The sequence below is a fragment of the Nerophis lumbriciformis genome, linkage group LG37, assembly GCF_033978685.3.
Source record: "Nerophis lumbriciformis linkage group LG37, RoL_Nlum_v2.1, whole genome shotgun sequence".
Lineage (NCBI taxonomy): Eukaryota > Metazoa > Chordata > Actinopteri > Syngnathiformes > Syngnathidae > Nerophis > Nerophis lumbriciformis.
In genome coordinates, this window is record NC_084584.2 from 5,861,167 (window position 1) to 5,884,034 (window position 22,868).

General features: G+C 30.1%; 1 protein-coding gene across 6 annotated transcripts in view; it reads right to left on the bottom strand.

Moving 5' to 3' along the window:
- LOC133577550 (periostin-like) overlaps positions 1 to 22,868 on the bottom strand; it is a 113,506-nt gene that overhangs the window by 12,508 nt on the left and 78,130 nt on the right. For all 6 annotated transcript variants that reach the window (XM_061931500.1, XM_061931498.1, XM_061931499.1 and 3 more), the window contains 6 exons: positions 13,767 to 13,869; positions 13,638 to 13,705; positions 13,527 to 13,572; positions 13,417 to 13,458; positions 6,422 to 6,712; positions 6,316 to 6,351 (listed from right to left, as the gene is read on the bottom strand). In XM_061931500.1, coding sequence (XP_061787484.1) covers positions 6,316 to 6,351; positions 6,422 to 6,712; positions 13,417 to 13,458; positions 13,527 to 13,572; positions 13,638 to 13,705; positions 13,767 to 13,869 — 586 coding nt within the window. The remainder of the gene's footprint in view (positions 1 to 6,315; positions 6,352 to 6,421; positions 6,713 to 13,416; positions 13,459 to 13,526; positions 13,573 to 13,637; positions 13,706 to 13,766; positions 13,870 to 22,868) is intronic.

The window sequence follows — 22,868 nt, forward strand, 5'->3', positions numbered from 1 at the left end:
TTGTCTCATAATTTTACCATTTTATCTCATGATCATGATTATTTTATATCACAATTTTGACATTTGATCTCATAATCATGATTATTTTATCTCATAATTTTAACCTTTTATCTCATAATTTTTTTCGTCAAGATTTTTTTTACATCATTATTTTTGACTTTTTATCAAATAATTATGAAGTTTAATCTAATTATTTTTACTTTTGATCTCATATTTTTGACTATTTATTTCATAATTTCTACATTTTATATGATTTTTTGTCAGGATTTTTTTTACCTCATTAATTTGACCTTTTATCTATTTTTTTTTACCTTTTATCTCATAATTTTGACTTTTTACCTTACAATATCGACTTTTTAATAAATAGCTACTACTTTTCATCCAATCAATTCGACTTTTTATCTCACATTTTTGACATTTTATCTCAATAATTATGAAATTTTATCGAATTATTTCTACTTTATAAATGTTTATTATTTTGACATTTTATCTCATAATCATGTTTTATGTATGCAGTTTGCATGTCCTCCCCGTGACTGCGTGGGTTCCCTCCGGGTACTCCGGCTTCCTCCCACTTCCAAAGACATGCACCTGGGGATAGGTTGATTGGCAACACTAAATTGGCCCTAGTGTGTGGATGTGAGTGTGAATGTTGTCTGTCTATCTGTGTTGGCCCTGCGATGAGGTGGCGACTTGTCCAGGGTGTACTCCGCCTTCCGCCCGATTGTAGCTGAGATAGGCTCCAGCGCCCCCCGCGACCCCAAAGGGAATAAGCAGTAGAAAATGGATGGATGGATGGGATGATTTTTACTCTTTACCTCATATTTTGTCTTTTTTTTAATCAAATCATAAGGACTTTTTATCCAATTATTTCGACTTTTTATCTGTATTTTATCTCATAATTTTGACATTTTATCTCATTATCATGATTATTTTATCTCATAATTTTAACCTTTTATCTCATAATTATTTTTTCTGTCAAGATTTCTTTTTTACATCATTATTTTGACTTTTTAATCAAACAATTATGAAGTTTTATCTAATTATTTCTACTTTTGATCTCATATTTTTGACTATTTATTTAATAATTTCTACATTTTATCTCATAATTTTAACTTATTATCTCATAATTATGATTTTTTTGTCAGGATTTTTTTTACCTCATTAATTTGACCTTTTATCGATTTTTTTTTACCTTTTATCTCATAATTTTGACTTTTTACCTTACAATATCGACTTTTTAATAAATAGCTACTACTTTTCATCCAATCAATTCGACTTTTTATCTCACATTTTTGACATTTTATCTCAATAATTATGACATTTTAGCGAATTATTTCTACTTTATAAATGTTTATCATTTCGACATTTTATCTCATAATCATGTTTTATGTATGCAATGATTTTTACTTTTTACCTCATATTTTGTCTTTTTATCAAATAAGGACTTTTTATCCAATTATTTAGACTTTTTATCGATATTTTGTCTCATAATTTTGCCATTTTATCTCATGATCATGATTATTTTATCTCACAATTTTGACATTTGATCTCATAATCATGATTATTTTATCTCATAATTTTAACCTTTTATCTCATAATTTTTTTCGTCAAGATTTTTTTTTACATCATTATTTTGACTTTTTATCAAATAATTATGAAGTTTAATCTAATTATTTTTACTTTTGATCTCATATTTTTGACTATTTCTTTCATAATTTCTACATTTTATCTGATAAGTATGATTTTTTGTCACAATTTTTTTTACCTCATTAATTTGACCTTTTATCTATTTTTTTTTAACATTTTATCTTATAATTTTGACTTTTTTTTATCTTATAAACCTGTCTTTTGTGTCATAATTTTGACTTTTTACCTTACAATATTGACTTTTTGATAGATAACTACTACTTTTTATCCAATCAATTCAAATTTTTATCTCATATTTTTTACATTTTATCAAATAATTATGAAGTTTAATCTAATTATTTTTACTTTTGATCTCATATTTTTGACTATTTATTTCATAATTTCTACATTTTATCTGATGATTATGATTTTTTGTCAGGATTTTTTTTACCTCATTAATTTGACCTTTTATCTATTTTTTTTTTACCTTTTATCTCATAATTTTGACTTTTTACCTTACAATATCGACTTTTTAATAAATAGCTACTACTTTTCATCCAATCAATTCGACTTTTTATCTCACATTTTTGACATTTTATCTCAATAATTATGACATTTTATCGAATTATTTCTACTTTATAAATGTTTATTATTTTGACATTTTATCTCATAATCATGTTTTATGTATGCAATGATTTTTACTCTTTACCTCATATTTTGTCTTTTTTTTTATCAAATAAGGACTTTTTTATCTATACTCTGTCTCATAATTTTGCCATTTTATCTCATGATCATGATTATTTTATCTCACAATTTTGACATTTTATCTCATAATCAAGTTTTATGTATGCAATGATTTTTACTCTTTACCTCATATTTTGTCTTTTTTTTATCAAATAAGGACTTTTTATCTATACTTTGTCTCATAATTTTGCCATTTTATCTCATGATCATGATTATTTTATCTCACAATTTTGACATTTGATCTCATAATCATGATTATCTCATAATTTTCTTCGTCAAGATTTTTTTTACATCATTATTTTGACTTTTTATCAAATAATTATGAAGTTTAATCTAATTATTTTTACTTTTGATCTCATATTTTTGACTATTTATTTCATAATTTCTACATTTTATCTGATGATTATGATTTTTTGTCAGGATTTTTTTTACCTCATTAATTTGACCTTTTATCTATTTTTTTTTACCTTTTATCTCATAATTTTGACTTTTTACCTTACAATATCGACTTTTTAATAAATAGCTACTACTTTTCATCCAATCAATTCGACTTTTTATCTCACATTTTTGACATTTTATCTCAATAATTATGACATTTTATCGAATTATTTCTACTTTATAAATGTTTATTATTTTGACATTTTATCTCATAATCATGTTTTATGTATGCAATGATTTTTACTCTTTACCTCATATTTTGTCTTTTTTTAAATCAAATCATAAGGACTTTTTATCCAAATATTTCGACTTTTTATCTGTATTTTATCTCATAATTTTGACATTTTATCTCATTATCATGATTATTTTATCTCATAATTTTAACCTTTTATCTCATAATTATTTTTTCTGTCAAGATTTCTTTTTTACATCATTATTTTGACTTTTTATCAAACAATTATGAAGTTTTATCTAATTATTTCTACTTTTGATCTCATATTTTTGACTATTTATTTAATAATTTCTACATTTTATCTCATAATTTTAACTTATTATCTCATAATTATGATTTTTTTGTCAGGATTTTTTTTACCTCATTAATTTGACCTTTTATCTATTTTTTTTTTACCTTTTATCTCATAATTTTGACTTTTTACCTTACTATATCGACTTTTTAATAAATAGCTACTACTTTTCATCCAATCAATTCGACTTTTTATCTCACATTTTTGACATTTTATCTCAATAATTATGACATTTTAGCGAATTATTTCTACTTTATAAATGTTTATCATTTCGACATTTTATCTCATAATCATGTTTTATGTATGCAATGATTTTTACTTTTTACCTCATATTTTGTCTTTTTATCAAATAAGGACTTTTTATCCAATTATTTAGACTTTTTATCGATATTTTGTCTCATAATTTTGCCATTTTATCTCATGATCATGATTATTTTATCTCACAATTTTGACATTTGATCTCATAATCATGATTATTTTATCTCATAATTTTAACCTTTTATCTCATAATTTTTTTCGTCAAGATTTTTTTTTACATCATTATTTTGACTTTTTATCAAATAATTATGAAGTTTAATCTAATTATTTTTACTTTTGATCTCATATTTTTGACTATTTCTTTCATAATTTCTACATTTTATCTGATAAGTATGATTTTTTGTCACAATTTTTTTTACCTCATTAATTTGACCTTTTATCTATTTTTTTTAAACATTTTATCTTATAATTTTGACTTTTTTTTATCTTATAAACATGTCTTTTGTGTCATAATTTTGACTTTTTACCTTACAATATTGACTTTTTGATAGATAACTACTACTTTTTATCCAATCTATTCAAATTTTTATCTCATATTTTTTACATTTTATCTCATAATCATGATTATTTTATCTTATAATTTTGACCTTTTATCTCATAATTTGGACATTTTATCAAATAATTATGAAGTTTAATCTAATTATTTTTACTTTTGATCTCATATTTTTGACTATTTATTTCATAATTTCTACATTTTATCTGATGATTATGATTTTTTGTCAGGATTTTTTTTTTTACCTCATTAATTTGACCTTTTATCTATTTTTTTTTACCTTTTACCTCATAATTATTTTTTCTGTCAAGATTTCTTTTTTACATCATTATTTTGACTTTTTATCAAACAATTATGAAGTTTTATCTAATTATTTATACTTTTGATCTCATATTTTTGACTATTTAATAATTTCTACATTTTATCTCATAATTTTAACTTATTATCTCATAATTATGATTTTTTTTGTCAGGATTTTTTTTACCTCATTAATTTGACCTTTCATCTATTTTTTTTTACCTTTTATCTCATAATTTTGACTTTTTACCTTACAATATCGACTTTTTAATAAATAGCTACTACTTTTCATCCAATCAATTCGACTTTTTATCTCACATTTTTGACATTTTATCTCAATAATTATGACATTTTAGCGAATTATTTCTACTTTATAAATGTTTATCATTTCGACATTTTATCTCATAATCATGTTTTATGTATGCAATGATTTTTACTCTTTACCTCACGTTTTGTCTTTTTATCAAATAAGGACTTTTTATCCAATTATTTAGACTTTTTATCTATATTTTGTCTCATAATTTTGCCATTTTATCTCATTATCATGATTATTTTATCTCACAATTTTGACATTTGATCTCATAATCATGATTATTTTATCTCATAATTTTAACCTTTTATCTCATAATTTTTTTCGTCAAGATTTTTTTTTACATCATTATTTTGACTTTTTATCAAATAATTATGAAGTTTAATCTAATTATTTTTACTTTTGATCTCATATTTTTGACTATTTCTTTCATAATTTCTACATTTTATCTGATAAGTATGATTTTTGTCACAATTTTTTTTACCTCATTAATTTGACCTTTTATCTATTTTTTTTTTACATTTTATCTTATAATTTTGACTTTTTTTTATCTTATAAACATGTCTTTTGTGTCATAATTTTGACTTTTTACCTTACAATATTGACTTTTTGATAGATAGATTACTACTTTTTATCCAATCAATTCAAATTTTTATCTCATATTTTTTACATTTTATGTCATAATCATGATTATTTTATCTTATAATTTTGACCTTTTATCTCATAATTTGGACATTTTATCAAATAATTATGAAGTTTAATCTAATTATTTTTACTTTTGATCTCATATTTTTGACTATTTATTTCATAATGTCTACATTTTATCTGATGATCATGATTTTTTGTCAGGATTTTTTTTACCTCATTAATTTGACCTTTTATCTATTTCTTTTACCTTTTATCTCATAATTTTGACTTTTTACCTTACTATATCGACTTTTTAATAAATAGCTACTACTTTTCATCCAATCAATTCGACTTTTTATCTCACATTTCTGACATTTTATCTCAATAATTATGACATTTTATCGAATTATTTCTACTTTATAAATGTTTATTATTTTGACATTTTATCTCATAATCATGTTTTATGTATGCAACGATTTTTACTCTTTACCTCATATTTTGTCTTTTTTTTATCAAATATTTTTTCTGAGGAGGATCGACTAGAGGGCGGACGACATCACCCCATGCTGACCCCCCCTTTCTAAGTGGGGTTATATGCCAACATGAGGATCTGGATAAAGGTGTGGATCGAAGCAGGGTAAAGGAGTCAAGTTCATCCACGGCACGCCTCCAGGAGCCAGAAGAACTGGGCGGACTAACAACATTTTAGGATTTCCCGATAGAACCTTCATCGTCGTGTTAGCGAAAACCAACACAACTCGAGTCCGCGACTGCGCCAGGGAGGTCTGCGCTCTCTTGACCGCTACGTCACGTTCAAATTTGGGTGCACAGCATGAGAACGATGTCTGAGGACCACCACGTTACAGTCAGTTCACGTTGGGACGACGGTGGTTAGACGACAAACGACCACCGAGACAGCGGAGGAGGTAACTCACCCGTGATCGTCTTCTCGTCCGAGTCCGGCTGTCCACCTGTGACCAGGGAGACACGCCATTAATCATCCACAAGGGTCGCCGTGTTGTAAAAGGCGGGCCCGCTTACCCTCGATGACTCTGGTAACCTTAGTGAGGCCCGGCTCTCCGATCACCCGGGTCACCTTGGTGACCGAGGGGTCCCCTTCCACCACGGTGGTTACCTTGGTGACCACCGGCTCGCCCTCCACTACCACCTCGGTGACGGTGGGCTCTTTTTCGATGACCCGCGTTACCTTGGTGACCACCGGCCCGCCCTCCACCACCACCTCGGTGACGGTGGGCTCTTTTTCGATGACCCGCGTTACCTTGGTGAGGGACGGTTCTCCATCGATGAGGATCAGCTGCGTCTTCCCGGGGCCTGCGGGGAGCAAATAGGCGCATCACTACCCTCCCCCGCTTAAGAGAAAGAAGTCCGTGCAACCCGTCATACTTTATCTGCGCTATGTTACCCGATACGTGAAGGCATGCGGCCTTCGGAGGGGAAGTGCGCCGGACCGAGACTTCCAAGACTCTGACAGCCTAATTACCAAAGGCCAGGGCCTGATATGCCGACGGATTCCAGAGGTTTTAGGAGTGGATCATGACAGGAAGCATGAGTGTAATCAGTGTCTGGCAGCAGGCACATTTCCATGAATGAATGCATGGTTCCGATCCAGTTTGGATGTCAGGACACAATCCAAAGATTGCCGAGAAACACCTGAACCAAACTTATTTGGGCCAACACTTCGAGTTGCGCGCTAAAGACGACATTTAATTTGGAGCTTTTAATGCGATTGTTACATCGTGATAACGTATGTTGTCGACATGTAAACGCCCGCGTCCTCCATGCAATGTAGCCAGCTCGCGGCTAACGTCCCTCCACAGTGCAAAGCTGCTCCTTTGTCAATAGTCTCCGTCGCCAAACTACTATTTAACTAAATACAAGGTTCTTTATCACTGGAGGACGAGGAATGGTTAAACAGGTTGCTACACTACACACCATCGGAGGATACAATACTCTACCTCATATTTTGTCTTTTTTTTATCAATCATAAGGACTCTTTATCTATATTTTATCTCATAATTTTGACATTTTATCTCATAATCATGATTATTTTATTTCATAATTTTAACCTTTTATCTCTTAGTAATTATTTTTTGTCAGGATTTTTTTTTACATCATTATTTTGACTTTTTATCAAATAATTATGAAGTTTTATCTAATTATTTCTACTTTTGATCTCATATTTTTGACTATTTATTTCATAATTTCTACATTATGATTTTTTTGTCATGATGTTTTTCATCTCATTAATTTGACCTTTTATCTATTTTTGTTTTACCTTTTATCTCATAATTTTGACTTTTTATCTTTTAAGCATGTCTTGTGTCATAATTTTGACTTTTTACCTTACAATATCGACTTTTTAATAAATTACTACTTTTCATCCAATCAATTCAACATTTTATCTCACATTTTTGACATTTTATCTCATAATCATGATTATTTTATCTCAGAATATTGACCTTTTATCTCATAATTTGTAAATTTTATCAAATAATTATGATGTTTGAATTATTTCTACTTTATAAATGTTTATTACTTTGACATTCTATCTCATAATCATGATTATTTTATCTCATAATACTGAACTTTTATCTCATAATTTGGACATTTTATAAAATAATTATGACGTTTTATCTAATTATTTCTACTTTATAAATGTTTATTATTTCGACATTTTATCTTATAATCATGATTATTTTATCTCATAATACTGAACTTTTATCTCATAATTTGGACATTTTATCAAATAATTATGACGTTTTATCTAATTATTTCTACTTTATAAATGTTTATTATTTCGACATTTTATCTTATAATCATGATTATTTTATCTCATAATACTGAACTTTTATCTCATAATACTGAACTTTTATCTCATAATTTGGACATTTTATCAAATAATTATGACTTTTTATCTAATTATTTCTACTTTATAAATGTTTATTATTTTGACATTTTATCTCATAATCATGTTTTATGCATACAATGATTTTTTACTCTTCACCTCATATTTTGTCTTTTTTACAAAATCATAAGGACTTTTTTTTATTAAATCATAAGGACTTTTTATCCAATTATTTCGACTTTTTATCTATATTTTATCTCATAACTTTGCCATTTTATCTCATAATCATGATTATTTTATCTCATAATTCTGCCATTTTATCTCATAATCATGATTATTTTATCTCATAATTTTAACCTTTTATCTCATAATAATGATTTTTTTCGTCAAGATTTTTTTTACATCATTATTTTGACTTTCTATCAAATAATTATGAAGTTTTATCTAATTATTTCTACTTTTGATCTCATATTTTTGACTATTTATTTCATATTTCCTACATTTTATCTGATAAGTAGGATTTTTTTGTCACGATTTTTTTTTACCTCATTAATTTGACCTATTATCTATTTTTTTTTACCTTTTATCTTATAATTTTGACTTTTTTTAATCTTATAAACATGTCTTTTGTGTCATAATTTTGACTTTTTACCTTACAATATTGACTTTTTGATAGATAACTACTACTTTTTATCCAATCAATTCAAATTTTTATCTCATATTTTTGACATTTTATCTCATAATCATGATTATTTTATCTTATAATTTTGACCTTTTATCTCATAATTTGGACATTTTATCAAATAATTATGACGTTTTATCTAATTATTTCTACTTTATAAATGTTTGTTATCTCGATATTTTATCTTATAATAATTTTTTATGTATGCAATGATTTTTTACTCTTCACCTCATATTTTGTCTTTTTTATCAAGTCATAAGGACTTTTTATCCAATTATTTCAACTTTTTATCTATATTTTGGCTCATAACTTTGACATTTTATCTCATAATCATGATTATTTTATCTCATAATTTTGACATTTTATCTCATAATCATGATTATTTTATCTCATAATTTTAAACTTTTATCTCATAATAATTTTGTTTTGTCAAGATTTTTTTTTACATCATTATTTTGATTTTTTATCAAATAATTATGAAGTTTTATCTAATTATTTCTACTTTTGATCTCATATTTTTGACTATTTAATAATTTCTACATTTTATCTGATAATTAGGATTTTTTTGTCATTATTTTTTTACCTCATTAATTTGACCTTTTATCTATTTTTTTTAAACCTTTTATCTCATTTTGACTTTTTATCTTATAAGCATGTCTTTTGTGTCATAATTTTGACTTTTTACCTTATAACATCGACTTTTTAATAAATAACTACGGTACTACTTTTCATCCAATCAATTCGACTTTTTATCTCATATTTTTTACATTTTATCTCATAATCATGATTATTTTATCTCATAATATTGACCTTTTATCTCATAATTTGGACATTTTATCAAATAATTATGACATTTTAGCAAATTATTTCTACTTTATAAATGTTTATCATTTCGACATTTTATCTCATAATCATGTTTTATGTATGCAATGATTTTTACTCTTTACCTCATATTTTGTCTTTTTATCAAATAAGGACTTTTTATCTATATTTTATCTCACAATTTTGACATTTGATCTCATAATCATTATTTTATCTCATAATTTTAACCTTTTATCTCATAATTTTCTTCGTCAAGATTTTTTTTTACATCATTATTTTGACTTTTTATCAAATAATTATGAAGTTTAATCTAATTATTTTTACTTTTGATCTCATATTTTTGACTATTTATTTCATAATTTCTACATTTTATCTGATGATTATGATTTTTTGTCAGGATTTTTTTTACCTCATTAATTTGACCTTTTATCAATTTTTTTTACCTTTTATCTCATAATTTTGACTTTTTACCTTACTATATCGACTTTTTAATAAATAGCTACTACTTTTCATCCAATCAATTCAACTTTTTATCTGATATTTTGGACATTTTATCTCAATAACTATGACATTTTATCGAATTATTTGTACTTTATAAATTTTGATTATTTTGACATTTTATCTCATAATCATGTTTTATGTATGCAATTATTTTTACTCTTTACCTCATATTTTGTCTTTTTATCAAATAAGGACTTTTTATCCAATTATTTAGACTTTTTATCTATATTTTGTCTCATAATTTTGCCATTTTATCTCATGATCATGATTATTTTATCTCACAATTTTGACATTTGATCTCATAATTATGATTATTTTATCTCATAATTTTAACCTTTTATCTCGTAATTTTTTTCGTCAAGATTTTTTTTACATCATTATTTTGACTTTTTATCAAATAATTATGAAGTTTAATCTAATTATTTTTACTTTTGATCTCATATTTTTGACTATTTATTTCAGAATTTCTACATTTTATCTGATGATTATGATTTTTTGTCAGGATTTTTTTTACCTCATTAATTTGACCTTTTATCTATTTTTTTTACCTTTTATCTCATAATTTTGACTTTTTACCTTACAATATCGACTTTTTAATATATAGCTACTACTTTTCATCCAATCAATTCGACTTTTTATCTCACATTTTTGACATTTTATCTCAATAATTATGACATTTTATCGAATTATTTCTACTTTATAAATTTTTATTATTTTGACATTTTATCTCATAATCAAGTTTTATGTATGCAATGATTTTTACTCTTTACCTCATATTTTGTCTTTTTTTTATCAAATAAGGACTTTTTATCCAATTATTTAGACTTTTTATCTATATTTTGTCTCATAATTTTGCCATTTTATCTCATGATCATGAATATTTTATCTCACAATTTTGACATTTGATCTCATAATCATGATTATTTTATCTCATAATTTTAACCTTTTATAATTTTTTTCGTCAAGATTTTTTTTTACATCATTATTTTGACTTTTTATCAAATAATTATGAAGTTTAATCTAATTATTTTTACTTTTGATCTCATATTTTTGACTATTTATTTCATAATTTCTACATTTTATCTGATGATTATGATTTTTTGTCAGGATTTTTTTTTACCTCATTAATTTGACCTTTTATCAATTTTTTTACCTTTTATCTCAAAATTTTGACTTTTTACCTTACAATATCGACTTTTTAATAAATAGCTACTACTTTTCATCCAATCAATTCGACTTTTTATCTCACATTTTTGACATTTTATCTCAATAACTATGACATTTTGTCGAATTATTTGTACTTTATAAATTTTGATTATTTTGACATTTTATCTCATAATCATGTTTTATGTATGCAATGATTTTTACTCTTTACCTCATATTTTGTCTTTTTATCAAATAAGGACATTTTATCCAATTATTTAGACTTTTTATCTATATTTTGTCTCATAATTTTGCCATTTTATCTCATGATCATGATTATTTTATCTCACAATTTTGACATTTGATCTCATAATCATGATTATTTTATCATAATTTTTTTCGTCAAGATTTTTTTTACATCATTATTTTGACTTTTTATCAAATAATTATGAAGTTTAATCTATTTATTTTTACTTTTGATCTGATATTTTTGACTATTTATTTCATAATTTCTACATTTTATCTGATAATTATGAGTTTTTGTCATGATTTTTTTTACCTCATTAATTTGACCTTTTATCTATTTTTTTTACCTTTTATCTCATAATTTTGACTTTTTATCTTATAAGCATATCTTTTGTGTCATCATTTTGACTTTTTACCTTACAATATCGACTTTTTAATAAATAGCTACTACTTTTCATCCAATTCGACTTTTTATCTCACATTTTTGACATTTTATCTCCATAATTATGACATTTTATCGAATTGTTTCTACTTTATACATTTTTATTATTTTGACATTTTATCTCATAATCATGTTTTATGTATGCAATGATTTTTACTCTTTACCTCATATTTTGTCTTTTTTTATCAAATCATAAGGACTTTTTTATCCAATTATTTCGACTTTTTATCTGTATTTTATCTCATAATTTTGACATTTTATCTCATAATCATGATTATTTTATCTCATAATTTTGACATTTGATCTCATTATCATGATTATTTTATCTCATAATTTTAACCTTTTATCTCATAATTATTTTTTCTGTCAAGATTTCTTTTTTACATCATTATTTTGATTTTTTATCAAACAATTATGAAATTTTATCTAATTATTTCTACTTTTGATCTCATATTTTTGACTATTTCATAATTTCTACATTCTATCTGATAAGTATGATTTTTTGTCACAGTTTTTATACCTCATTAATTTGACCTTTTATCTATTTTTTAAAAAACTTTTATCTTATAATTTTGACTTTTTTAAAATCTTATAAACATGTCTTTTGTGTCATAATTTTGACTTTTTACCTTACAATATTGACTTTTTGATAAATAACTACTACTTTTTATCCAATCAATTCAAATTCTTATCTCTTATTTTTGACATTTTATCTCATAATCATGATTTTATCTTATAATTTTGACCTTTTATCTCATATTTTGGACATTTTAATAATTTCTACATTTTATCTCATAATTTTAACTTTTTATCTTATAATTATGATTTTTTTGTCATGATTTTTTTTTTTTTTACCTCATTTTTACTTTTTATCAAATAATTATGACAGTTTTATCTAATTATTTTGATCTCACATTTTGGACTATCTCGACATTTTATCTCATAATCATGTTTTAATGTATGGCATGATTTGGACTTTTTACCTCATATTTTCACTTTTTATCAAATATTTCTGACATTTTAATCCAATTATTTCGACTTTTTATCTCATAATTCCATCTTTGCATCTCAATTTGCGTCAGGTATCAAACACCAGAAGAAAAAGTGCTTCTCAAAAACATGACAAAAACATGTTACACAGCAAGTAAGCAGATGTTTACAGTAAATTAACAATTAGATTAATAATAGTTTTAATAAAATAACACAACAGGAAATGAGGCACTATGTTACTTCTTACGTCAGCAGCTAAATTAGGAGAATTTGTAACCCGGATTAATTATTATTTAAATGTGAAATAATGTAAGGTTATGGCAATATAGAGGAGACAGACTTACTCTGCTCGGTGTACTCCGTGGTAGTGACCGTGGTGGTCCTCTCTGTGGGGACCAAACAGCTTCAGCGGGCGGTCAGGGGGGGTCAAAGGTCAGGACGGACGGAAACTTACTGATGAAGGTGAGCGGGATCTCAGAGTAGGAGAATCCTGAGATGAACTAGAGAACAGGAACCGAGAGGGTCACATGGAGTCCCCGAACCATCAGGCGTGTGTGGCTGCTACCTGGATCTTGATGTACTTGATGATCTTCCTGAGGAGCAGCAGCAGGTCCTGGCGGCCCACGGGAAGATCTGCAAGGGGGGATCAACGTCACCGTTGTTCCGCACGGGCACTAATGTTTGGTGAGCTCACCCGCGGGGTAGAGGACGTTCTTCACCACATGGATCACGCCGTTGGTGGCCATCAGGTCGCTGTCGGGAACGTCCACCGAGTTGACGTGGATGGAGTTGTTCGCCTGACCACAAACACGCTGTCATCTAATGGGACACTTTAGCCCAAACACATCATGAACTCGCTTAATTTGCATAATTAGACTGACTAATGGTTACGACTACTATCAAAACAGTTGTTGAGTAGCCGCTAGTGATGGCTACTCTTCACATTTCACAAGTCCTGGTGTCTGGGAGTCCATACCAGATACCAGAGGTGTGGACTCGAGTCACATGACTTGGACTCGAGTCAGACTCGAGTCATGAATTTGATGACTTTAGACTCGACTTGACAAAATGTAAAAAGACTTGCAACTCGACTTAGACTTTAACATCAATGACTTGTGACTTCACTTGGACTTGAGCCTTTTGACTTGACATGACTTGACATGACTTGCTACTTTCCCCAAAACCCAAAGATGAAAAAGTTATTCGGGAGCGCTCCGTATTTTTCATTGTGTACTTGTCTATCAGCGTTGCGTGTGTCAGCTGGTGTGCTCTCAGTACAACAGCCAATCAAATTAGATCTACTTTGTTTTCATCACACAGCATTCATCCAATCAAATTGCAGGACAACCAACGAAGAAGACATGTCCAAACCACACGCCAGTGAACAAAAAATGATGCCTAAAATAATTTCGTTTGGGTATAAAAATTACGAGGTGGTCAACACAAAACGGTTTTGCAGTATGCAACACATGCGGTTCGAAAATTACTGATGGAGAGGCAACAACTTCCAACTTCGTCCGGCATTTGAAGTTGCACAAAGAAGGGTAAGTTTTGAATGTAAGATAACGTTTATTGGCTAAGTAACGTGACTTTTATTTGCTGTGTAGTTAAATCAGTGAGGCTGTAAACTCACTGCTAACGTTATAACGTTATTGCAAACACGGGAATCTGTTGCAGTTCACAACCTTATTCATACTTTTTGTTCAGTGATTTTTTTCAAGCAGGGTTACGTTAGTCAATATATCACACGTAACGTTAGACGGCGGTCAGCAGCACCGCGTATTTTAGCCACCTAAAAAAAAAGACAAAAATAGTCAAATAAAGGTCAGTTAAAATGTATACTATATTATGAATATGTGTACCGTTTTAGCTAGCTTTCTGACATACTGTTGGTTGTTTACCTCAGTGGTCCCCAACCACCGGGCCGCGGCCCGGTACTGGTCCGTGGATCGATTGGTATCGGGCCGCACAAGAAATATATATATTTTTTAAATTAAATCAACATAAAAAACACAAGATACACTTACAAGTAGTGCACCAACCCAAAACAACTCTCTCCCCCCTTTTGTTCTGGGCATTGAACATGAAGACTCTTCCTTCACTGTTCCGAGTGGCCATGAGAGTCTTGGCAGTGCCTGCCTCCAGTGCTCCAGTGGAGCGAGTTTTCAGCCATGGTGGCATCATACTACGCCCCCATCGTGCACAAATGACTGACAGACTCTTGGCTAATTTGGTCTTTTGCAAATGCAATGCAGCATAGGGCCCTGACATATAAAAAGTACAACTTTTTTGTTATGTTCACGTATATGTCACGTTTTTTCAATGTTCACACTTTTGTACAAATAAGTACATTTGCACTTTATTTTTCAATGTGTTTGTTCTGTAAAGGAATGAGTTCATGTTTAAAATGACTGGTTAATAGTGCTATTATAAAGTGCAATGTCAGCACAATTTTCTTTCCTGCAATTTAAAATGCACTTGTTTTAATAAATAAATACAGCGTTTGAAAAGCATACACAATCTGTGTTAATATATTAGTCTGTGGTTAAAAGGACTTGAAAGGACTCGAAACTCAAAATGCAGGACTTAGGACTTGACTTGAGACTTTCCAGTCTTGACTTTGGACTTGACTCGGGGCTTGCCTGTCTTGACTCGGGACTTGACTCGGACTTGAGGGCAAAGACTTGAGACTTACTTGTGACTTGCAAAACAATGACTTGGTCCCACCTCTGATAATTGGTCAACAGCCATACAGGTCACATAGTTAAATCATGTAATGCAACCTTACCCGATGCATATTTATCCGGGAGAGTCTTGATACCAATGTCCTTGACTCCACAAACACACAAAGAAGTTGTAGACTTCCATGCTTTTCCACGTTTTCATCGGTTTTGTCCTGCAGAATGACGTCTGGAACACCAGAACGTTCCGCATGTCCGGGAACGCGTCCGACGGATGGTCCTTGATATCACTCGACAAATCAAGTCAAAGCACTTTACATAGTGAAACCCAATATGTAAGTGACATTTAAAGCAGTGTGGGTGGCACTGGGAGCAGGTGGGTAAAGTGTCTTGCCCAAGGACACAACGGCAGTGACTGGGATGGCGGAAGCGGGGTTCGAACCTGGAACCCTCAAGTTGCTGGCACAGCCACTCTACCGACCGAGCTATACCGCCCCTTGATAAAATATAGGGATCGATTAGAGATGTCCGATAATATCGGACTGCCGATATTATTATTATGTAATATCGGAAATTATCGGTATCGGTTTCAAAAAGTAAAATGTATGACTTTTTAAAACGCCGCTGTACGGAGTGGTACACGGACACAGGGAACAGTACAGAGCGCCAATAAACCTTAAAGGCACTGCCTTTGCGTGCCGGCCCAGTCACATAATATATAAGGCTTTTAACACACACGCAAGTGAATGCAAGGCATTCTTGGTCAACAGCCATACAGGTCACACTGAGGGTGGCCGTATAAACAGGTTTAACACTGTTACAAATATGCGCCACACTGTGAACCCACACCAAACAAGAATGACAAACGCATTTCGGGAGAACATCCGCACCGTAACACAACATATGTCATGTCTGTGTGATCATGTTTTGTTTAGTTTAGTTATTGGACTCTTTAGTTTCTGTTTACACTCCATTGTTTTTGTTTCCATGACTACCCATTAGTTTTTTCACCTGTCATGTCACGCACCTGTCTCACGCGTTGCACTCGCACACCTGTCACTAATCATGTCACTGCTATTTAAGCCTGTCTGTGTCTGTTAGTCGTCCTGGTGACATTATCTATCTATCTATCCTTTCTACCTCTGCTACCTGTCATGCCAAGCCATTGTTTCATGCACGTTTTTCATGCCACAGTAAGTGTTGTATATTTCATGTTTAGCGTTTTTGCCTTTGTGCAAGTTTTTGTTTCATTAGCCAAGTTTTGGTACTTCCGCCTTGTGCGCGCTTTTCGTTTGTTCTTTTTGTTAGTGTAAAATTAAACATATATTTACCTTCACGCCATGTCCAGTCCAGCTTTACTTGCATCTCGGGAAAACAAAAGCCCTCACAGTCCACGTCTTGACAACATAAACACAACAGAACAAATACCCAGAACCCCTCACAGCACTAACTCTTTTGATCTCATATTTTTGACTATTTAATAATTTCTACATTTTATCTGATGATTAGGATTTTTTTTGTCATTATTTTTTTACCTCATTAATTTGACCATTTATCTATTTTTTTTAACCTTTTATCTCAGAATTTTGACTTTTTATCTTATAAGCATGTCTTTTGTGTCATAATTTTGACTTTTTACCTTACAATATCGACTTTTTAATAAATAGCTACTACTTTTCATCCAATCAATTCGACTTTTTATCTCACATTTTTGACATTTTATCTCAATAATTATGACATTTTATCGAATTATTTCTACTTTATAGATTTTTATTATTTTGACATTTTATCTCATAATCATGTTTTATGTATACAATGATTTTTACTCTTTACCTCATATTTTGTCTTTTTTTATCAAATCATAAGGACTTTTTATCCAATTATTTCGACTTTTTATCTGTATTTTATCTCATAATTTTGACATTTTATCTCATAATCATGATTATGTTATCTCATAATTTTGCCATTTTATCTCATAATCATGATTATTTTATCTCATAATTTTAACCTTTTATCTCATAATTTTTTTTTGTCAAGATTTTTCTTTACATCATTATTTTGACTTTTTATCAAATAATTATGAAGTTTAATCTAATTATTTTTAATTTTGATCTCATATTTTTGACTATTTCATAATTTCTACATTTTATCTGATAATTATGAGTTTTTGTCATGATTTTTTTTACCTCATTAATTTGACCTTTTATCTATTTTTTTTTACCTTTTATCTCATAATTTTGACTTTATCTTATAAGCATGTCTTTTGTGTCATAATTTTGACTTTTTACCTTACTATATCGACTTTTTAATAAATAGCTACTACTTTTCATCCAATCAATTCGACTTTTTATCTCACATTTTTGACATTTTATCTCAATAATTATGACATTTTATCGAATCATTTCTACTTTATAAATTTTGATTATTTTGACATTTTATCTCATAATCATGTTTTATGTATGCAATGATTTTTACTCTTTACCTCATATTTTGTCTTTTTTTAAATCAAATCATAAGGACTTTTTACCCAATTATTTCAACTTTTTATCTGTATTTTATCTCATAATTTTGACATTTTATCTCATAATCCCCGCTATCCCCTACCCCCCCACCTCAACCTCCTCATGCTCTCTCAGGGAGAGCATGTCCCAAATTCCAAGCTGCTGTTTTGAGGCATGTTAAAAAAAAAAAAGCACTTTGTGACTTCAATAATAAATATGGCAGTGCCATGTTGGCATTTTTTTCTCCATAACTTGAGTTGATTTATTTTGGAAAACCTTGTTACATTGTTTAATGCATCCAGCGGGGCGTCACAACAAAATCAGGCATAATAATGTGTTAATTCCACGACTGTGTATATCGGTATCGGTTGATATCGGAATCGGTAATTAAGAGTTGGACAATATCGGAAATATCGGCAAAAAAGCCATTATCGGACATCTCTAATATATTATATTAGCATTATTATGTGTCATTTTATTGGACTCATTATAATATTAAAATGTTTAAATAAAAAAATATGGAGGGATTAAAATCGCCAAAGCTAATCGGTAGCATGTCAGTAGCAAAGCCAAAGTATATTAGCATGAAGCTAGCGCATTTTTGTAAACGGGAAACCTTATTTTACAGAGTTTTTAAGACAATTGCTTTGTTGGCATTACGACTGGCGACGTCACCGAGAGGTCGCTCGGCTGAGTGCGCTCTCAGTGCTGCTGGAGTGACCGCCAAGTGCGACGTCACGTCAGATGGCACCGTTGGGTTTAGGTGAATCATAGCCGCAATCAAGTTTTCCAAATAGAGATTGATTAAAAACGACTTTAAGACAACACTCTTCGTTTGGTGAAGCATGATCAGGGTTGAGGAGTGTTAAAGAGTGATGGCCATAGCAGGCCAGTCTGCTCAACCACTTGCTGATGAACTTCCTGTAATCAGGAGGCTGCTGTGGAGGCGGACGTCTGAGTCACCCGGGGATAGGTTTTCCCTCCTCTGCGCTACTTCCTGTCTCCTTTTCACGCCCACCACGGCTTCCCGACTGGACGCGAGACGCCACCAGATCGCCCGATTGCTTTATCTGCCACCGTCCCACTGAAAGTTGAGCGGGCCGCGCGAGCAGAGAGGAAACGAAGGAAATGACGGCAGGACGGTCTTGATTATGTCTTGTCGTCCTCCTGAGATCATCTCCGAGCTTCTGGACGGACTTTCCCAGCAGGCACGAGACATTGATACAACGTTGATGACACGTAAACGTCCTTTGAAACCGACTATGAAACAACCTGGCAAAATAGTTGTATTTGTAAACTGAGATCAATGTTGATGTCTAGCGTTGGAAATGACCAAAATTCAATGGTCAAATCAACATCAGAACCCGACATTGATTAAACGTCGTCAAAAAATATGTTGTTTCAACGTTGTATTTGTGTCGTAGAATATTGGTTGGAAAATGACCAAAATTCAACGCTCAAATCAATGTCAGAACCCAACATTGATGAACGTCTTAAAAACATGTTTTTTCTATGTTGGATTTGTGTTGTAGAATATTGGTTGGGAAATGACCAAATTTCAATGGTAAAATCAACGTCAGAATTAATAGTCTTCAAAAAGCATGTTGTTTCAACGTTGTATTTGTGTTGTAGAATATTGGTTGGGAAATGACCAAATTTCAATGGTCAAATCAACGTCACAACCTGACATTGATTAAACGTCGTCAAAAAACATGTTTTTTCAACGTTGAATAATGGTTGGAAAATGACCAAAATTCAATCAATGTCAGAACCCAACCCAAAATTCAATGGTCAAATAAACGTCAGAACTCAACATTGATTAAACGTCGTCAAAAAGCATGTTGTTTCAACGTTGTATTTGTGTTGTAGAATATTGGTTGGGAAACGACCAAAATTCAATGATTAATTAAATGTCAGAACCCAACATTGATTAAACGTCGTCAAAAAGCATGTTGTTTCAACACTATGTTTATGTTGTAGAATATTGGTTGGGAAATGAGCAAAAAATTCAATGGTCAAATAAACGTCAGAACCCAACATTGATTAAACGTCGTCAAAAAGCATGTTGTTTCAATGTTGTATTTGTGTTGGAGAATATTGGTCGGAAAATGACCAAAGTTCAATGGTCAAAAAAACGTCAGAACCCAACATTGATTTAAAGTCATCAAAAAATATGTTTATGCAATGTTGTATTTGTGTCGTAGAATATTGGTTGGGAAATGACCAAAATTCGATAATCAAATCAACGTCAGAACCCAACATTGATTAAACGTCGTCAAAAAGCATGTTGTTTCAACGTTGTATTTGTGTCGTAGAATATTGGTTGGGAAACGACCAAATTTCAACGGTCAAATCAACGTCAGAACCCGACATTGAATAAACGTTGTCAAAAAGCATGTTGTTTCAACGTTGTATTTGTGTTGTAGAATATTGGTAGGGAAATGATCAAAATTCAACGCTTAAATCAACGTCAGAACCCAACATTGATGAACGTCTTAAAAACATGTTTTTTCAATGTTGGATTTGTGTTGTAGAATATTGGTTGGGAAATGACCAAATTTCAATGGTAAAATCAACGTCAGAATGAAACGTCTTCAAAAAGCATGTTGTTTCAACGTTGTATTTGTGTTGTAGAATATTGGTTAGAAAATGACAAAAATTCAATGGTCAAATCAACGTCACAACCTGACATTGAAGAAACGTTGTTTCAACGCATGTTGTTTCAATGTCTTATTTGTGTTGTAGAATATTGGTCGAGAAATGACCAAAATTCAAAGGTCAAATCAACGTCATAACCCAACGTTGATTAAACGTTGTCAAAAAACATGTTTCAACGTTGTATTTGTGTTGTAGAATATTGGTTAGAAAATGACCAAAATTCAACGGTCAAATCAATGTCAGAACCCAACATTGATTTAACCTCATCAAAAAACATGTTTATTCAATGTTGTATTTGTGTTGTAGAATATTGGTTAGAAAATGAACAAAATTCAATGGTCAAATCAATGTCAGAACCCAACGTTGATTTAACGTCGTCAAAAATCATGTTAGTCCAACATTGTATTTGTGTCGTAGAATATTGGTTAGAAAATGACCAAAATCAATGGTCAAAAAACCGTCAGAACCCAACATTGATTTAACGTCATCAAAAAACATGTTGATCCAACGTTGTATTTGTGTTGTAGAATATTGGTTGGGAAATGACCAAAATTCAACGATCAAACCAACGTTCCAACCCGACATTGATTAAACGTCGTCAAAAAGCATGTTGTTTCAACGTTGTATTTGTGTTGTAGAATATTGGTTGGGAAATGACCAAAATTCAATGGTCAAATCAACGTCAGAACCCAACATTGATTTAACGTCTTCAAAAAGCATGTTGTTTCAATGTTGTATTTGTGTTGTAGAATATTGGTTAGAAAATGACCAAAATTCAATGGTCAAATCAATGTCAGAACCCAACATTGATTAAAAGTCGTCAAAAACATGTTTTTTCAATGTTGTATTTCTGTTGTAGAATATTGGTTGGGAAATGACCACATTTCTATGGTCAAATCCACGTCAGAACCCAACATTGATTAAACGTCGTCAAAAACAAAATATTTGTTCAATGTTTTGAATTTGTGTTGTAGAATATTGGTTAAAAAATGACCAAAATTCAATGGTCAAATCCATGTCACAACCTGATATTGAATAAACGTTGTTTCAACGCATGTTGTTTCAACGCATGTTGTTTCATCGCATGTTGTTTCAACGTTGTATTTGTGTTGTAGAATATTGGTTGGAAAATGACCAAAATTCAATGGTCAAAAAAATGTCAGAACCCAACATTGATTAAACGTTGTCAAAAAACAGGTTTTTCAATGTTGTATTTGTGTTGTTGAATATTGGTGGGGAAATGACCAAATTTCAATGGTCAAAAAAATGTCAGAACCCAACATTGACCAAACGTCTTCAAAAAGCATGTTGTTTCAACGTTGTATTTGTGTTGTAAAATATTGGTTAGAAAAAGACCAAAATTCAATGGTCAAAAAAACGTCGAAACCCAACATTGATTAAACGTTGTCAAAAAACATGTTTTTTCAATGTTGTACTTGGGTAAAAGTTGGGAAATTACCAAAATTCAATGGTCAAATCAACATCAGAACCCAACATTGATTAAACATCGTCAAACAGCATGTTGTTTCAACGTTGTATTTGTGTTGTAGAATATTGGTTGGAAAATGACCAAAATTCAATGGTCAAATCAACGTCATAACCCAACATTGATTAAACGTTGTCAAAAAACAGGTTTTTCAATGTTGTATTTGTGTTGTTGAATATTGGTTAGGAAATGACCAAAAATCAATGGTCAAAAAAACGTCAGAACCCAACATTGATTAAACGTTGTCAAAAAACATGTTTTTCAACATTGTATTTGTGTTGTATAATATTGGTTGGAAAATGACCAAAATTCAATGGTCAAATCAACGTCATAACCCAACATTGATTAAACGTTGTCAAAAAACATGTCTCAACATTGTATTTGTGTTGTAGAATATTGGTTAGAAAATGACCAAAATTCAATGGTCAAATCAACGTCATAACCCAACGTTGATTAAACGTTGTCAAAAA